This window comes from Drosophila montana, unplaced genomic scaffold, assembly GCF_035044405.1.
Source record: "Drosophila montana isolate Dmon_TW-CO22-7 unplaced genomic scaffold, ASM3504440v1 contig_3699_1, whole genome shotgun sequence".
Classification (NCBI taxonomy): domain Eukaryota; kingdom Metazoa; phylum Arthropoda; class Insecta; order Diptera; family Drosophilidae; genus Drosophila; species Drosophila montana.
Window position 1 is genome coordinate 42350 of NW_026998585.1, and position 19343 is coordinate 61692.

Sequence of the window (19343 nt, forward strand, 5' to 3'; positions counted from 1 at the left end):
AAACTATCTAAAAAATTATAATCATACTTCATTTATCTATCTTATGCTGCATTATTATTAAGTGTATACACATTAAATTACATATATATATATATATATATTTATTGTATATATATCATACATATTCTTATTATTATAATTTATTCTTCGTCAATTTACATTTACCTTGCATTACGCTCCAGCCAATTGAGTCTCTGTTTATGTTTTAATTTTATACATGAAATCTTAAACAGAAATTGCTTGAAGCGGTGCCAACAAACCCCAATTTTTTAACGATCTCTGATTTATACCATATAAATATAACAAAGTATCGCCACCAACAAAAAAGAAACCCACAAATTTTCCTCGACAGAAAACCAAGAACAACACAAACAAAACAAATTTGTACCCTCTAATTTTTCAAAGTTATATTTCACAATTTGTTTTAAATCTTTTTGATGTGTTGTTGTTATTGATTATGTTTTGTTTCTTCTATTGCTTTCATCAGGTTTCATTAGGTTGCGTTTTCGAATTCAGATTTAATCAAGTTTTCGATACTGCATTTTGTAGGTTAACAAATAAATTATATTATTACATGTATAGAAAAATAATATAATTATTTTTTAAAGAATAGGTCTGGAATTTCAAGTTAGATTTCTATAATGTATGTACTTTGTTCATATGGAACGTGCGTCATTTGTCTGGTCAAACCACTTACTTTCTGTGTGTCTATAGCTGTATAGCTCTTTATCCCTTGCCCCCCTCCTCCTGCTCGTTCAAAGCTTGTTTTCTCATAATTTATAAGCGCCCCTTCGTTAAGTCTCGATGCTAGTCGCGCAGCTCACTTCTGGGCTCTGTGGTACTCTCTTTCGTTCAACTCTTTTGCTGTCTCGCTCGCTCTCTGCTGCTGCTGTTGCTGCTGTTGTTGTTAATTGTTAATCAACATCAAGTTGAAAGATTCGTTCAAGTTCAAGGTCGGACAAAGATTTTTCTACACTTTTGTGTGCTTTATGTGCGAGAGGTTTTTGTTTTTGTTCGTTTTTTTTTTTAAAATCAACTTTTTGCAGGCATGGTTGCGTCTTTGTCTCACATTGGAAGAAAATGTTTATCTCTGTGTGTATGATGTGCTATAGCCTTTTTTTTCTGCTGTGCATTCCCTCTTGATGCTGATGATCACTTTGTAGATGAGTGTATTCTGTTTTCATTGGTTAGTTGCATTAGGAAACAAGTTTCTTTTCAAGTGTTTTTTGGCGGGGTATTCCCGGATTCATTAGCATATTATTGTCTACAAATTATTGAAAGCGGCGAATAAAAAATAAATTAAACTTTGAACACTCCCACCATAGAAAATAATTCTTTGAATAATGCTGAAAATGCGATTTGCGTTTGATTATTCACGGCATTTTGTCATTCCTCTTCTTCGTTGCTTTAAGTTGAGGCATGATTTCATTTCTGGACGCATTTTATATCGAATATTTCTTTCACATTTGTTCTCTGACTTTCGCGGTTAATAATTGCGTTTTGGTTGCAGAAGTTGTTTCTTTGGCCTTGACCCAATTCGAGCCAAGTGCTTGGCTGGCCTGTAAAAGCACAAGAATCAAATGCTTTTTAGGTTGCCGCTGCTGCTGCAACGTGAATAAAGCTTTTTGTGATAACTGTACATGCACGCACACATCTGTGTATGTGTGTATCTGTGTGTGTACACGCGAACGTTATAACGTAATTGGCATATAAACTAGTTTATACATATAAAAAACAAAACACACAAATTTAATCTTAGCATTTGAATGCAAATGTGTACAAATTTTATTGCTCTAATAATCCCAATTGAATTAAGCTCTCATATGTATATGTATGTTGTAGTGCACACTTTTCTCCATATCTATTTACTTTGTAGTTTGGTAATAGTTTTTAAACTGGGCCTTTCCTTGCTTTCAACTTGTACAATTGCAATTATTGGTTAAAAGAAAATTTGAGATTTAAGCGCCAAAGACAAAAGAGCTTTTTTCATGAGGTCAATGTGTGAGCTTAATGAGGACTAGGAGACAAGTTAGGAAGTTTGTTAGTAATTTGTTTTTGCTTATTTGTGTGTCATACTCTTCCTCTCTCTCTCTCTCTTTCTCTAATTTCTGCCCTGCCTGGTGTGTAGGCATGCTAATGCAGCCGAGCTTAAAGCTTAATGCGAATACCCGAAGAAAGTCCAGCCGATCGATGGCAATGCAACAGCAAAAACGCCGCCAGTCAGCTAAATCGATGTCCACGTCCTCGTCGCCGTCATCGTTGCCGTTGCACGTGTGTCCCACCTGTGGTCGCATTTATCAAACGCTTTCCACATTGACGCGCCACATGCGCAAAGAGTGCAATCAGCCCAAGCTGTTTATATGCCACCTGTGTGGCCAGGGCTTTCACTATAATTTCAAGCTGCAACATCATTACCATCACACACACCGGCTCAGTGCCTGATCCTAAAGCAAGCAACCTTTTTTTTTTGTTTTAATGTACACAATTGCATATTTTTGTTACAAAAAAGAATGAAAAACAAAAGACAAAAAAATAAAACTCAACTATTCAACTTAAATCAAAAGTAAATTTAATTCGTTTACGTGTACTCTAGTCGGTTAACTGTTATTTGTTTTGGCAGAAAATGAGAGCGAGAGCGTTTTAAGAGCTTTTTTCACAATTAGCGAGCTTTTAGTAAGGGTATATTAGTATTTCTTGATTTGTGCTTGTTGTTGTTGCCTAAGCCTGAGCCATGTTCTCTTCTATCTCTCTCTCTCTTTTTACATTGTGCGTGCGTGCAGCCGAAGTCGCCCCCGCCTCTGACACACTGTTGCCACAAATTGTTGCCGTGCGTGGTCGCTCAAGTCGCAATGCTCGAAGAAAGCCCAATGCCACCACCATCCCGTCCCCCTTTCAGTCGACGGCCACAGGCGCCGCCACACGCAGCAAGCCCAGGCGCAAACGTAAATTGGGCAGCAGCAGCAGTAAATTGATTACGACGCGCAGGTAAATGTGTGCTTTCACTCTCTCTCTCTTACACACACACACTCCAGTTGTGCTTGGCTCTCTTACAAATCAGCCTTTCGTCCACTTTCGTTGTGTTTCTCTTTAGAAATGTATCGGCCATCAGCAGCGAGTCGGCAACAGCATCGACATCAACGTCGTCTTTAGCGATGGCGGGCGGAGCTGGCGCGTCGGCGCCTTACGTCTGCCAGACATGCGGTCGCAGGTATCAGGTGTTGGGCACATTGACGCGTCACATGCGCAAAGAGTGCAACCAGCCAAAGAAATATGTGTGTCGCATGTGCGGACGCGGTTTTCACTATAATTTCAAGCTGCAAGATCACTACTATTACGTTCACAAGGGCGTCTCAAAGAGAGACTTAAAGAACGACGAGGAGAGCTTAGGCTAAGAGTGTACTGTACACATATAAATTGTTGTTTGTAAATCACGATGAATAAGCGCTAATAAAGCCACTGAGAGACGAGTCTTTCGTTCAATTTCGTGTGTGTGTGTATGTGTGTTTACAAAAAAAGGACAGGCCAGTATAGGACAGTGTTTGTGTGTGCATGTGTGTGTGCACAGGCTAGGCACATAGAAAGTTTAATACGCGCATGCACAGCAGAGAGAGACAATAGTTTCGTTCACTTTTGTTCGAACAGCGCAGGAATAGAGAGCTTAATACGCACAAGCAGAGCAGTTGAGAGTTGCCTTTGAAATATTTTATGCAAAGTTGTCGTCGTGCATGCGTGCACACAAATACGTAGTTAAAACAAGCTTTTACCTTGCTCTCTCTCTCTCTCGCTCTTGCCAAACATCTCATTGCAGGTCTTCTTGAGTTGAGCTTAAATCAAGCCTCCTCGTTTTACTATGAGCCCGATATACCGCTGCTACTACCGCCGCTACCGCCGTCGCCGCCGCCACCCCCTGCGTCAGGGCCAACGCTGCGACGCGGCAAATTGAGATCGCGTAAGAGGAGAAATAATAGCGCAGCTATCGCTGCGGCTGCTGCAGCTAAAAAATTAATGGCGCCACCGCCAATACCGCAGCCGCCGCTATCGGAGCGCAGCAGCTCGGCAGCGACAATGGCGCGCAATGCCGAGCTACGGGACGATGGCAAACTGCAGTGTCCGCAATGCCCGAACGCATATACCCGTCTGTCGGCGCTGAAGCGCCACATAGAGTTCGAGTGCGGCCAATTGGAGAATTTTCGTTGCGCGGTTTGTGATGCGGGCTTCAAGCGTAAAGATTCATTGAATCGGCATTGCAAGGTCAAGAAGCATATTACCAAATATTTGTATTAGGTTCTTTCACTCTCTCTCTCTCTCTCTCTCTCTCTCTCACAAATTATGTTTTAGACACTGTTTCTTTAATTGATTAAAGTGCGTAATTTATTGCTGCGGCAGTCAGTCGTCAAATTTATAGTCGAGTGTTTGTTTCAAGGATTTTCAACCGTAACACACACATACACACACACACAAACAAATACATACTCTTACACCTAGAAACATACAGACAAACGAACAGTTCCAAAAAGTCCCAATCAACCAATATGAAAAGAAAGCCTGATTTTTTAATACGTGTTATGCTCGTCGTGCCTGCGTGTGTGTGTCTCCTTCTATTGCTGCAACTGTTGTGCCTGCCCGAAAGCTCGTCTTGCACTCACACCTTCACACATATTCATGCTTATTATATTTCATAACAAAAACAACAAAAAGAACACTAATGAAAGCTCTCTTGCATAATTGAATTTACGCTCTTTTACAGAGAGGCTTGCGCGTCTCTCTTTCCCTCTCTACTGAACTCTCTTCTCTCTACTCCACTCTTAACTTCTGCTCTGTTCTTCTATTTGATTTGATTTTTTTTTATTTTAAGTTTTACTTTTATTAACCTGTGTGAGCTGCTGTGCATTTTCCAATTAATTTTGCCTGTTTGAAATTTGTTTTTGTTTGACAAAACGCGTTAAACCAAACCCAACAAACATTAATTTATTAATTTGAACGAATTAAAAAAAAAACTGAATTAAAACACGCTACGAAGAAGGCCTTTTAACAAAATTAAAAAAATATAAAAAGCTTACACAAAACTATTTTATTGTTAACGGCATTTTGATAACAACTAATTATTGCTTGTTTTGTGCCTTGAAGATGAGAACTAAAAAAACCAAAAAAACAAAAAACAAAAAAAATAATAAGAAGCATGCCAAAACCAACAATTATTAACGTACTCTGCTGAGCCAAAAAACAAAAGAAGAAAATTACATAAGAATTACAAATTATTTCAAATTATGAGAAATATCAACCAAAACAAACAAAACAAAAACAAATTTCAGGCTACCAACAACTGCAACTGCAACAACACCAACAAGACAGCAGCAACAGCAGCTACAAACAGGACGACAGCTGCGATATGCATTTACACTATCAAGGAACAGCAGCAACAACAACAACAACAACAGCAACAGCAACAGCAACTGCGGCAGCTGCACCTGCAACAACTCTGCATCATTTTCAAGCGCCGCAATTTGATAATTTTCAGTCTATGCTTAGTTCAGGTGCTGCCGCTGCTGCTGCTGCTGCTGCTGCTGGAAATCCCATGGAGGAAAGTTTCACCTGCCCGCAATGTTATCGGACCTATCGACGCCACGGCACGCTGCGCCGCCATTTGCGGCAGGAGTGTGGCAAGGGCAAGTCGATGGTCTGCTCCGTTTGCGGTCATCGCACCAAGCGGGCGGATCATCTGCGGCAACATGTGCGCAAAAAGCATCCAGAAATTGCCATGCGTTCGCTTTTCAAGCGGCAACAACGCGCTGCAGCGGCCAGAGCTGCGCAGCCGGCAGCGCAGTCGCAGGGCAGTGAGGATATTGTTGATTTGGATATGTTGGACGATGGCCTGGATGAGCTGGCCGAGGAATCGTCACAGCAGCGGCAGCCGCAAACCTTTATTGTCGATGATGATGACGAGGATAATGACCAGGAGGGGGGCGGGCTAACGGATGAGCAGCAGCAGCAGCAGCCGGTGGATAATTACTATCAGCAACAGTTGCATCAGCAGGCGTTGCAGCAGCTGCATAAGCAACTGCATCAGCAGCAGCAGCAGCAGATGCAAGTCCTGGCAGCGGCCGCTGTGGCCAAGGCCAACAAATCTGGCAGCGATGCGGCAACGCTTAATTGTTGAGTGTGAGTGAGGTGGAGGAGGGCAGAGAAATCTGTGCAGGATTTGGGCGGAGAATGGGGTTTTCCTTAGTCGTTAGAAAAAGACGCCACTCTTGAACTATACTAATCAGATTAACCAAAGAAACGTGGGGGCAGCGGTTTTTAAGCCGTTGACCTTTGACCCGTGCGAGTCGATTTTTTTCAGTTTGCATTTTCTTCAAAACTCTCTTGAAAAGTATTTTCACTTTGTTTCTTGCTATTTTCTTTAAAAGCAAAACTTTTATTTCCAGCAACGAAAATCAAAATTCAAGTTGAACTATAAATTATTTTTTAATTAAAATAATGTATAATATATAAAACAACAAATTAAGTAACTAAAAAACTAAAAAAAAAATAAAAATTAAATATTAAAAAAATACAATAATAAATGCAATTTTTTATATACAGAAGCTACAAAAATGCGTTTTTCAATTTTCAATTGCATGTCTCATACACACACACACACACATATACACACAACACACACAAAGAAAACAAAATTTATCAACAAAAAAATTAATTATATTTTTTCTCCAATTTTTATCTTCAAAACTGGTAAATAACATTTAATTTAAACGCCCTTAAAAATTTATGTAAAATTTTGGTGCAAAAGTTTGTGTAATAAAATTTAAGTTTTTTTTTCTTACAATTAATTTTTATGTGAATTTACCGAATGAAAAAAAAAAGAAGGAAAATCAACAAGAAAATCTCCAAACAACAATTTTGTGTAATTTAAGTGGCGGTCGTGGCGCGGTGTGCATTTTGTTTTTAAGTAATTTTAATTTAATTTCTGCTCCTAATTAACTACTCTAATTTAATGTGTGAGAGTTGCGCCTAATCATTAGCCATTTAAGTAGCTGTAAATTATATAAAAAAAAAACAAACCACAAACACACACACACACACACACACATACTCAAACTACAACCCAACAAAAACAAACCAAAAAAAAAAAAAAATCAGCGCAAAAGACGAAACTATTTTTGAGCCCAAAAACCACCCAATCCACAACTTTTTACAGATTTAAGGACGCTGTACTGTAATTTTGCCACGGCTGTTGTAGCGGCTGCCGCCAGCAAGGCAACAACAGCAACTAAGACGCCAGCAGCAGCAACAATTGTCGACAGCAGCAGCAACAGCAACAACAACAGCAACAATTGCCAAGCAGCAGCAAGTGCGACAGAAATGCGTGAGGTTTTTGAGCCGGAGGTAACAATACGTAGAATGTACAAGTGTGGCAACAACAACAACTGCAACAGTGAGGCCAATGCGCTGGCAACAATTGCCAACAACAATAATAGCAATAGCAGCAGCAGCAATAACAACAACAACAACAACAAGCTGCACTGCAATGCCAGCAATTGCAGCGGATGTCAAATGTCAGCGGCCGCTGCCTCGTTTCAATTGGCGAATCTATTAAACTCGAGCATGTTGCTGCCAACAGCGGCAGCAGCCGCAGCAGCAGCAGCTGCTGCCGCAGCAGCAAAAACAACGACAACAGCAGCAGCAGCAGCAGCAGCGACAACAACGTCGGCAGCAACAAAGCCCATGCGCAGCAGCAACAATAACAACAACAATAATTTGCTCAGAGTCGCCAGCGGAGTTGTTGTTGGCAGCAGCAACAGCTGCAGCTCCTCGTTAAAGAAATCTGCGAGCGTGCAATTCCATTGTGAATTTTGTAATTTCAGCTGCAGCTGGCGCTACGATCTAAAGCTGCATCTGCGTCAGAAACATGGCATACATCAGTTAAAGAAATCATAGAACCCAAATTGTTGACCATATTATTGTTGTGTGTTTAAGAATCCCTCCAGTCCAGTCCCCCCCGCCCCCCCAACTCTTCCAGTCAAATTGTATATAACAAAAACGAAACAATTCCATTTAATGTTGTTAAACTGCGCTAGCTAAGCTAAACTCTTAAAAATGAAGAAAGTTAAATATATGTGTACAACTATTTATTGAAAAGAAACTTTGGTTTTTTGTTGTTAACTTTTTTTAAAAAAATATTTATTGTATTTTTAACATTAAAAACTGCAGAATTTACAGCGCGCGCAATTGCAGCTACTTTGTGGATAAACAAAACAGAAATGACACACAAAAATAAACTATAAAATTAATTATTAAAAAATTAGCTATTATATAAACTATTTTTTATAACACAAATTATTATACTATTATTAACTAGTACATTTTGTTACATATCATTTTGTTAAAGTATTTCTTTGTCACTTTAGTTGAAACAAATTTAACTCAATTATTTCAAGTAAAATTTAGTTTAATTTTTTTTTGTTTGTAAAATTTGCCAAGTAATTTGTTAATTTAATTGAAAAAATTGTATTTGTTTAAAACTTGTGTAGCCAAATTCGAAAAGTAGTTAACAAATTTGTTGTATTAGTTCAATTGGAACTTTGTCTTTGTCATTTTGTATTTTCTAGTTTTTAGCTTTTAGTTCACTTCAACTTACAAAAACAAAAAAGAAATCAGCAAAAATTTAAGTTTAGCTTAAGTTTAGTTTAAACGAAATTATTCTTCGGACAACAAAGCCAACAAAAAAGAAGAAAAAAGAGTATCTACCGCTTAAGGGATTTGCGTTTTATGATTTTTCACAATATTTTTTATTTTTCTTTTCATTTTCATTTCATAAAACACAAACAAAAACCAAAAAAAAAAAAAACCAACCCAATTCACAAATACATCACATAATAACCTACATAATAATAATGAACACCTAAAACTAAATACGCACAACAACACATCAAAATCAATCAATCAATCAATCAATCAATCGTTCGATCAATCAATCAATCAACCACAACGTAGACTCCAAGTATGATTTTGGCCACAGCGTTTTTGGCGGCGATATGGACATGGATCGCAACTCGTCCGGCGATCCTCACGAGCGTTTCCCCTGCGCCGTCTGCGGCAAGAGCTATCTGCGCAAGCGTCATCTGCAGCGTCACATGCGCGACGAGTGCATCGGCATACCGCCGCGTTTCAATTGTGAATTCTGCAGCTCACGTTTCCGTCGCAAATATCACATGGTCCGGCATCTGGTCTCCAAGCATGGCATACCACCGGCCATTGCACAACAGACGACGGGCAGCGGCTCGAGGACCAGCAGTCCGCGCAGCAACAATCTGGAGCACAAGCTGAGCGCTGCTGCTGTGGGCGTGGCCGGAGGAGGCAGCAGTGTTAACGGTGGCGGTGGCGGCGGCGGCGGCGGTGGCGGCAATGGAGGCATCCACAGCGACAGCGCCAGCGTGGGCAGCGCTGGCTCGCACAACGGCTGCGAGAGTCCCATACCCGAGAATCTGTCGTTGCGCAAGGAGCACTATGAGCGGGATGAGAACCTGAATGGTTCGCGCTGCACAAGTCCCTTGCCGCCGCACATGATGCCCATACCCACATATGGGCTGACGGGTGCGATTACAGCTATTTCAGCAGCCGCTGCAGTAGTCGAGGAGCAAGCAGCAGCAGCCGCGGCAGCAGCAGCGGCAGCAGCAGCAGCGGCCGCAGCCGCAGCTGGCAACAACAATGGCAGCGATGCAACGGCGGGCAGCGTCGCAGAATTGGCCGCTGCCGCTGAGCTGGCCATCAAGGCGGAGCCGGTGACGCCGGGCAAGGCGCAGCCGCATCATCTGCTCGACGAGGAGTGGAACATGAAGCTCGGCCTGCAGATCATATCGAATTCATTGCTCAAGGAGCGCTTGATGAATACAATGCCATTTGCGTACAACAATAACTGAAGTTGTCCAATTTTGTCCCTTTCTTTGAACCCTTAAAGTAAACCAAAGTATATTTGACTTAAGATTCACAAGACAAACTAAACTAAAAAAAAAAGAAGAATTATTTATATTTATTATTACCAAAACAAAGTCTTACAACTACTTTAGTTTCATAATTTTAATTTGTGTCTGCTTAAAAAAAAAATGCTTTGTATGTTTAAAGAATCGAGTGTAAAAGTAAGAAATTATAATTCCATGTATGAATCTCAGAAACTAGACATTCCAGCGCTTATCTATATATTTTTTTGATTTTAATTTTATGTAACTTATTTTAATGTTTTTCATTTTTTTTTTGTTGCGTGCTTTCTTTAGTCAGCGAAACGTGTCTTAAAAGAAAAAAACAAAAACAAAACAATCAACTGTATTACAATGTTACTTTGCGGTACTATTTATCCTAAAAAGAAAGAAATGTCAACTTAAAACCGAACCGTCACGAATTTGTATTGCTTAAGTCATTCCCAATAAAGAAACCAATATTTGTTAGAATTGTAAGATTTTGAATAAGTGATGCCATTCCAGTCATGATGCTGATGTGCTATGCAGCCCAAAGAGGGACGAAAACAAACAGAATACTCAAAAGACAACAAAGAGAAATACTCATGAATTCCAAAAAACGCAAACTCCAAAAAAACAACAAAAAAAAAAAAAAAAAAGAATGATGAGACGTTTTTTTTGAAACACTTATTCCAAATGATATGCCACCAAATTGTATACCTACATTTTTAAGTAATTTTTATACGTGTATGTGAAATATTTAAAATAGTATATAAAATATATATATTTATCTGATAAACAAAAGAAAAAAAAAAAAACAAAAACCAAACAAAAATTTATATTATTAATTAAATAAATCTAAAACAAAAAAAAAAAAAAGAAAGAACAACAAATTTATTGCTGCATACGTTTTAATTAACTATATATTTCTCTTGTTTTTAGCTGGCTTTACATGTTTCACACATCCAATTTTGTACCCCTCAAAAATTTTGCCTTCTTTATACTTATTTTGTTTGCTTTATTTTTGTTGCGTGTTTCGTTTGCTGAAAGAGCAACCCGAAAGCAAATTGTTGTACAGAGAATTTCACTAACCTATTTTTATTACTAAATTTCTTTTAGATAAACTCTTCTACTCTACCTACTACTACCTACTACTACTCGGTACTGGCTGCAGTTCTAGGAATCTATCTATAACCAGTACCACCCAACTATCAGTATCAATCAGTAACTGTATGCGTATACTCGTACCAGTACAACATCACAATACAAGAAAGTCTGTCACTTACTATAATACATATTTACTTATATACTTATATATACGTATATATATATATATATATAGATAATCTATTCTGTCTGCGTCTATTTCTTGAAACTCTCTCTATATACTTTTATATATAAATGGGTTCTACTTGTTCTAGCTGCACATATCAAAACAATTACACACCCACACACACACACACACACACACACACACACACACCCACACACACACATACAGAGATGTTTGTATATAGCATGCATAGAACGCCTGCTTGTATGCTGCATAAAATTGTAATTCTCAACTTGTGCGTGTGTTTATATGTGTGTGTGCGTGTGCGCGTGTGTGTGTGTCGTCCTGTGCTTTTGTGTCTTGTCCTTGCGCTACTCACACAACGAATTTAATTTTAATATATTTAAATTTATTGATATATACATATCTATATATATATATATATATATTGTATTTGTGTCTTTTTCAAAAATAATAAATTATTTAACACTCGATGTTTTTCTTACACAGCCTCTCTCTCTTTAAAGCCAGCTGCAATGTTCTGCAATTGATTTTCGCCGCAAAAAAATGACGAAATCGATTTGCAGAATCGGCGCTGGGTTTTTTATGCTCTCTATGTGGGTTTTTTTTAATATATTTATATATATCTTTATGTGGGCGTGCCTGATGTTATTTTCATACTTATAATCAAATATTTTTACACTTATTTGTTTTTATTTAATTTTATTTTTTACCCGTCAAATATTTGTAAGCTTTATGTGTCTTTATTTTTACTTGGAATGCATATATATGTCTATATAATTATATATATTTTTTATGTCTTAAGTTTTATGTTGAGTTTCATGTAGTTTGACTTGCTCAAAAAAAAAAACAAAACAAAAAAATTAGTTTAAAAACAACTCAGTTAAAATTCAGTCATCAGCCAACTAAATTTAAGAATTCAAAAAATTGCAAAATAAGAAAAATTATATCATATCATTATATATTTAACACCCAAACAAACAAAAAATGCAACAAATTCATCAACAACATCTTCACAAACACACACACACACACACACACACACACACACTCGCGCACTGCTTCATTCACTCTTTTGTGTTGTTGTTGTCGTTGTGTGGTGTTCTCTTTCTCTCTCTCTCTCTCTCTTTCTCTGTTACCCCGTCCCAACGTGTGTTTTGGGCCAACAAAATTACTTACAGATTTCGTACTCACCTGGTATCAACACGCGTGCGATCAGTGCGGCAAATCCTACAAGACACGCAAGAGCTTGAGTCGCCACCGACGCTTCGAGTGCCGCTTTACCACAGAGAGGCCAATTTTTCAGTGCCCCAGCTGCAATTATGCGGCCAAGCGCAGCGATAATTTAACCAAACATATTAAAACTCATTTTGCCAAAATGAAAAAGGATTTCCTGCCGCTGGCATTTCAAATGCAGGCAGCCAGCATACAAACCAAATGGGAAACGGCATAAAAAGAAAAAAATACTAAGAACAAAACGTTAAGAAACAGAAAGATACTTCGGCATGCCGAGGCTTAAATATTCTTGCAACAGGCTGACTCAGAAAATAATATAGATATAACATATTTGTCTGCTTAATACAAAAAACTAAATGCAGATGCAATCAATTATTCAGATTTATTAGATGCTTTTTATAAAGCTGTCATTCGATCTAATTCAAGCCATGTCTGATAGCTGAAAAATTGATATAGTTTTGACCTATCCCAATTCACAGTTTTTCTAGTTCAAGCAAACAATAGTTTTTCCACACAGAAAAATAATTCTTTTCATATGAGCTATAGGAAAAACTTTCCACGAATCAACAAAATTAATTTTTCCAGTTTTTTTTGCCTGTTAGCTATAATATATAGTGCTCCGATTCGTCCAGTTGGGACTCAAGCATTATGTAAACAGCATTTAGTTTGTTTTCTCTCTCACAGCACATAATAACTAGATTTATAGAGCTGGTCTCACAGTTTATACCTCTTTTATTCCGTGTTTATTTGGGCCTCTGCACGGATATTCGCGCTAAGCGAAAACTTCATTCGATCTCTAAAAGTTGTCAACTATAAACTTTTAAGTACCGGGCAGCGCAACGCACAAAATGTTTCTACCAAAAAACAAAAAAAAAAAACATACCTGAATGGCGCACACTTCCATTTATTTTTGTTTACCTTATTTTTGCATATTTAAACTTTCACTTAGTGGCCAGAGATTTGCATGCGAAATTTATTTTTTGCATAAATTTGTGTAATTTATGTAAATTGAATGCGGCAAAGTTTCCGAAAAAAAGTGCTGCGACTTTTGGCCGACATTTGAATTAGTTTCTATGTGCAATCAAATTTCCGTACTTTGTTTTGTGCGTTGCAATCCCAAAAAAAAACCCAAAAAAAAAAAAAACAAAAAACCAGCAGCCAAAAAAAAAACTTTATATTTACTCATTTGTTAGCCTTAAGTTGATCAAGAAAAAACCAAACAAATTTAAAGCCTAAGTTAATTATTAATATATATTTTTAGCACTCTAAGCCAAAAGTCCAAAGAGAAATGTAACCGAAACTAAGTCAAAAGCATTTAAAGCAAAAACTATTCAAAAAGAGTTTTAAATATTTAACTAGACTACTGAGAGTAGTAACAGATTTTACCAGGGGGGTTGCACTTAAGAGGCAATTTCGTAACGTCGCATTCCTAAGCAAAAAAAAAAAAAAAATTAAATATATATATATTTTAAAAAGAAAATCAAGTGAAACAAATGTTTGATATGATGTAGTTTAGTTAAGCAACGGCAACGCCAAATTCAAAAGAAAACCCAAGTATTATACTAAAAAAGAAAAAGAAAATCAACTAAAAGCTTCAAAATTGTATGTAGCTTAGTTGGAGAGCTGTAAAATGTAAGTTCCTTGCTAGCTTAGAGATACTTTTTTTAAGATAAACATATATTTTTATTAATATTATTATATGATGATGTTCATACAACTAACAAACAAAACAAAGCGATCTCAGCAAATACAAATGAATGCAACCAACAGTACAATTTATAAAAAAACAAACAACAACAATTACTTACAGCAAATAGTTCAAATATATATTTACAACAAAAAACAGCCAAAAAAAAAAAGGAGCAACAAAAGTCAAAGCTGAGAGCTCAGCTCTGGTCATTTAATGCTGGCAAAATCTATGATATAATGCTTTGGAATTCCATCTAAAACTTGTGCGATATAGATTTTTCTCAGCCATTAACCGAACCAGTTGTGTACTTGGCTTAAAACAGTTATTAACCATGCTTAGTTCAAGTTTATAATGTATACAGTTTCAAGTTGATATTGAGCGCACTTAAGAAGAGAGGTCTTTTAAAGCACACAAAACACAAAAACACACTCAACTTTTTTTTTTTACTTTGTGAAAAGAGTACTTTGTAAAACATTCCAAATATTTTAAATAATTTAAGAAAATGGGGATTGAAAGATTTGTTCGATATGTTGACTTTAATAATAAGAAGATTTCAAGTGTTGTGAATGTGTACAAATGATTCAAGCTATGTGTATTGTTTTGCGAATGATTCAAATTATTTGAATTGTTGCGAATGATTCAAACCATCCGAATGACTTACAAGTTTGAATTGGTATGAATGATTCTAAGTATTTCAATTGGTGCGAATGATTCAAAGTATTTGAATTGGAGCGAATGATCCAAACTGTTCGAATGACTCAAAAGATTGACGCGATTGTTTTCAATGCCTCTGCTTTCATTTCATGTATTCATATTCACAAACTTTAAAGTCAAACAGTCACAACTTTCATGCCATAAACTACTTCTACAAATTTTCAACTATATTTACTCAATTCACACACACTCAAACATAATTACACACACATACAAATACATTTGTATTTTCATATAAATTTTATGCTATCATTAAAAAAACCAAAAAAAAACCAACTATTTTTATACACATTGTCAAAGAGCATAATTAAGTATTTTTATAAACATATATACATATATACACACACACATATATATATATATATATACATAAATACCGCTATTTTTGTATGTAACTGAATAAATTTGTAACAAAATGAAATTGTTATTTACTGTTTTTCATATAAGATATTTAATTTTTAGTTTCGTTTAGTTATTTCGTATGCGGGTTGCATTTGCATTTTTCTACTCTTTTTTTTTTCGCCTACTAAACATGTTTCATTGCAGCAGCCATTAAAACCAAAAACCAAAAACCAAACAAAAAAAAAAAACTCAAAAAATATGCATCATCATTCACACAGCGCCTCATTTAAAGTATCGCAAGTATATCGCCTCCTCCACATATATTGCGAAAACGTGTACATAATCAAGCTGCCTCTATCATCAAGCACTGCAACTGCTCTCTGCATCAGCTCAGTATCAGCCTCACGCTTCATCAACAAACACCAACAGTCCATCAATCAATCAATCAATCAACCAACCAACCAATCAACCAACAAGCAAATTGAACACAATAAACAGTTGCATACCACACACTAACTGTAAATATCACTTTTTATTATTCTTATAATTATTATATTAATATATAAATACATAATTTTTAATTTTTATGCCTAAAAACACTTTTAACAGCATAATACCAAAATTAACTAAAATTTTAACTTAAAAAAAAAAAAATGAAATCTTGTTACTTTTTTTTATTCAAAAACTATAAATAACAGAGCTGTTAAATCAATATATTTTATTTTTAAGTATAGACTCTACAGCTCTGTTATAATATATCTAAAACAACAAAAAAAATATATATATCTTTTGTCTAGTTGTTTAAGCTTTAAGAAACACAACTCTCGTAACTGATTCAAGTTTATCTTTGTTTCTTTCCTTTTTTTTTTTTTTTTGCTGTTGTTTTTTAACTGTTTGCCATCGTATTTTTGATTTGATTATATTTTATTATTGTAGCGCCCGGCAGCTACGCCTCCAACTCCAGCCAAACGCCGCCGCCAACCAGTTCGGCGGCGCATTCACTGATCCGGGACTATTGGTATGAGCTGAAGTTTTCGGATTTGTTCAAGTTCATAAATCCGGATGGACGCTATCAGTGCCCCAGATTCAATTGCCTGAAGAGCTACAAGGATGCCAGCTCCTTGCAACGACATATCAGGTGAGTTGTCGCTATATACATATATATTTCCACTCCTTAGATACATACGTTATATATATACATATATGTCTGTCGCGTCTGTCTGCTGCAGTTAAACTAATGTTTTTCTTTATCATATGTTATCGAAACTCTTCCTCTGTAGATATGAATGTGGTGGACAGAAAAAATTTCGCTGTCTGATGTGCGGCAAAGCATTTTCACAAAGCTCCCACCTAAAGCGGCACCTTGAGTCCGGTGTCTGTGTCAAATATTACTTATGAGATAATGTATTCTTTAAAATCAAATAGAATAAGCGTTATCCGCATAGGCAAAGTGCAACATTTTGTTGAGCAAAACCTAAAACAAAACCGTAAATTCAAAAATAATTATATAATGAAAATTGTAACTACCAAAAAAAAAAAAAGAACAAACGAAAAACAAGTAAACCCAATAACAACAACACACTCACACACTCAAGAACAACAACAAAGAGAACAAACATAACAAAACAGTTAGTTGAAGAAAGCAATTGAATATATATATATATATATATATATATATATATATAAATATATACATATACCATATATAGAGAGAACAAGTAGCTAAACCAAGAACAATTACAAATAACAACAACAAAACGAATTTATTGGATGCCACATCATTTATAAAGAGAAACAAAACAAAAACAAAAAACAAAAAACAAGCCCATATACATGCATATATACATACGATATATATATCTAGTATATACAATACATATTATGATAATATGAACAAGAACAAGTTGAGAATTATTGTTGACAACTGAGCATTAAAAACCAGAATTAGTTAAAATTAACAAACTGAAGAAAACAGCGTAGCTATTATAAAATATTTAACAAGCTAGACAAGATATATATACATATATATATACATACATATATACATATGTATAGCTGCAGTCAGTGCAACATTTTATAGAATTTTAGTAAAATTAAAAAACATAAAAAAAAACGTAAAAAATTACGAACCAAAAAAAAAAAAAATAATGAAGAGCTAGTAAACATTTGTATTGAGAGGCCGTAACAAAGCACACACATGTTATAGAAAAAGAACAAGAGGAAGACGAGCGAGTTGAAGAAGAAGAGAAGCTAAGAGCAACAACATTTTAGTCAAACTAACCAAAACTACGTAATTTTAGTCGAGAGTGCAAAAACAAAAACAAAAAAAACATAACAACAAAAAAAACAAACCAAGAAAAACGAGCAGCAACTTAGTAAAATTAACAGAAAGAAAAGTAAATAATAAAAATAATAACAATAATTATAGTAATATATAGAAAGAAACAATTGCATTATATAAACAAAACAAAAACAAAAACAAAAAAAAAACACTGAAAACAAAATACATATAACAAAACGTACTGTGTTTATTTGTTGCCAAATATATATCTATATATATTTCTAATATATTATTGAAAAACAAAAACCAGAACAAAATGATTAATAATTAATTATAATAATTGCAAATTTCAAAGAAGCTAAAAGCCAATACAACAACAACAACTAAACCGAGAACTATGTTTAATTAAATCGATTACAGGATACAAAACATATATGTATGTTATGTTATATACACTATCGTTATATATTGATATATATATATGTTTATGTTGCAAGCAAAATCATACATACATATTTATACCCACATATATACATATATATATATATATATATGGATACACACACACGTGCGTATTGTATATGTCGAAATGTGAATGTTTGTTATAAAACAAAGTAAAACCAAACTAAAACATAGAGCAGCGAGTTTTCGGCAAGCCGAAGTTCAGCATACCCTTGCAGCTTTTATTTTAAATATATATATATGTATATTTTTAATAGCCCAAAACTATGGCAGCTATAATCTTATAGCGATCCGATTCGCTCCGATTCATTTTCATGTTTTATCCTTACTCAAGAATCAAGTTCTACCAAAAGCCAAAAGACTAGATGTACAGTAGAACCTGACTATGCGGACTCAGCTACAGTCTTATGTTATATATATATATATATATATATATCTATATATTGTTTAACTTTAGGAATATCTTTAGCTTATGTCAGTCAATCATAATACTCTCTCCCCCCACCTGCAAGGGTATACAGATTTGTTGTGTTATATAGACGAAAAAAAAAAAACAGATAATTTTTAGTTAGTTATACTTAGAACTAAAATGCAAAGAGGCCAAACGATTTGTTGGTTCACAGAACAAAAGTTTATATACATACATACACACTACATATACATACATATTAACAAACCAAACTTACACACATCTATTTAAAAAGAAATGCTATGTTAGCAAATTTGTTGTCTGTTGTTGCAAAAATGTAAAGAAAATGTTATTACAAAAATTGTTTTTTGTAACTTGTACTCACTGTGTGTTTAAGTGTGCCTGTGTGTGTGTGTGTGTGTGTGTGTGTGTATGTGAGTGTGTGTAAGGCAGCATTGAATTTGTGTGCAGAACGTGTGTGCCATTATGTAACTCCAACAAAAAAAAATAAAGAAGATATATTTAAAAAATATATATATACAAAATTACACTCAGCCGTAACCAAATGAAATTACAATTCAATGCTGCCCAAAAGTAGAGCAAAGCGTGAGAGATCAAAACATATAAACACATATACTCATGAGTTAAGCAGAATATATGTATATGTATGTGCTGATTTACATATATATATTTTTGTTGTACAGCAGACGCGCGCCCCGCCCACTCCGCAAAACTCTTTAGTTTTTATTGGTCTTTTGTTGAACTCTTTTAGTGCAATCTAATAACAAATTATTGCGAAAATGAAAAAACAAACAAAACTAGTTAATAGCTATACAATTGCAAACTAAATTGTATTTAACAAGTACAATAATAAGAAGAAGATGAAGTAAAACAGTAACAAAAACATATACCGAACAATGTTATAAATAAAAAAAAAAAATGAAAATAATATTAACAAGAAAACG

At 35.4% G+C, this 19343-nt stretch overlaps 1 protein-coding gene across 24 annotated transcripts in view; it reads left to right on the forward strand.

Moving 5' to 3' along the window:
* lola (longitudinals lacking) overlaps positions 1-19343 on the forward strand; it is a 76758-nt gene that overhangs the window by 16468 nt on the left and 40947 nt on the right. The window contains exons 6-7 of one of the 24 annotated variants that reach the window (XM_064692974.1): positions 2781-2985; positions 3059-3480. The exons of 15 other annotated variants lie outside the window; for them this stretch is intronic. In XM_064692974.1, the coding sequence (XP_064549044.1) occupies positions 2781-2985; positions 3059-3392 (539 nt within the window). In that variant the 3' untranslated portion in view covers positions 3393-3480. 8 more of the 24 variants (XM_064692975.1, XM_064692980.1, XM_064692970.1 and 5 more) reach the window with 8 other exon arrangements.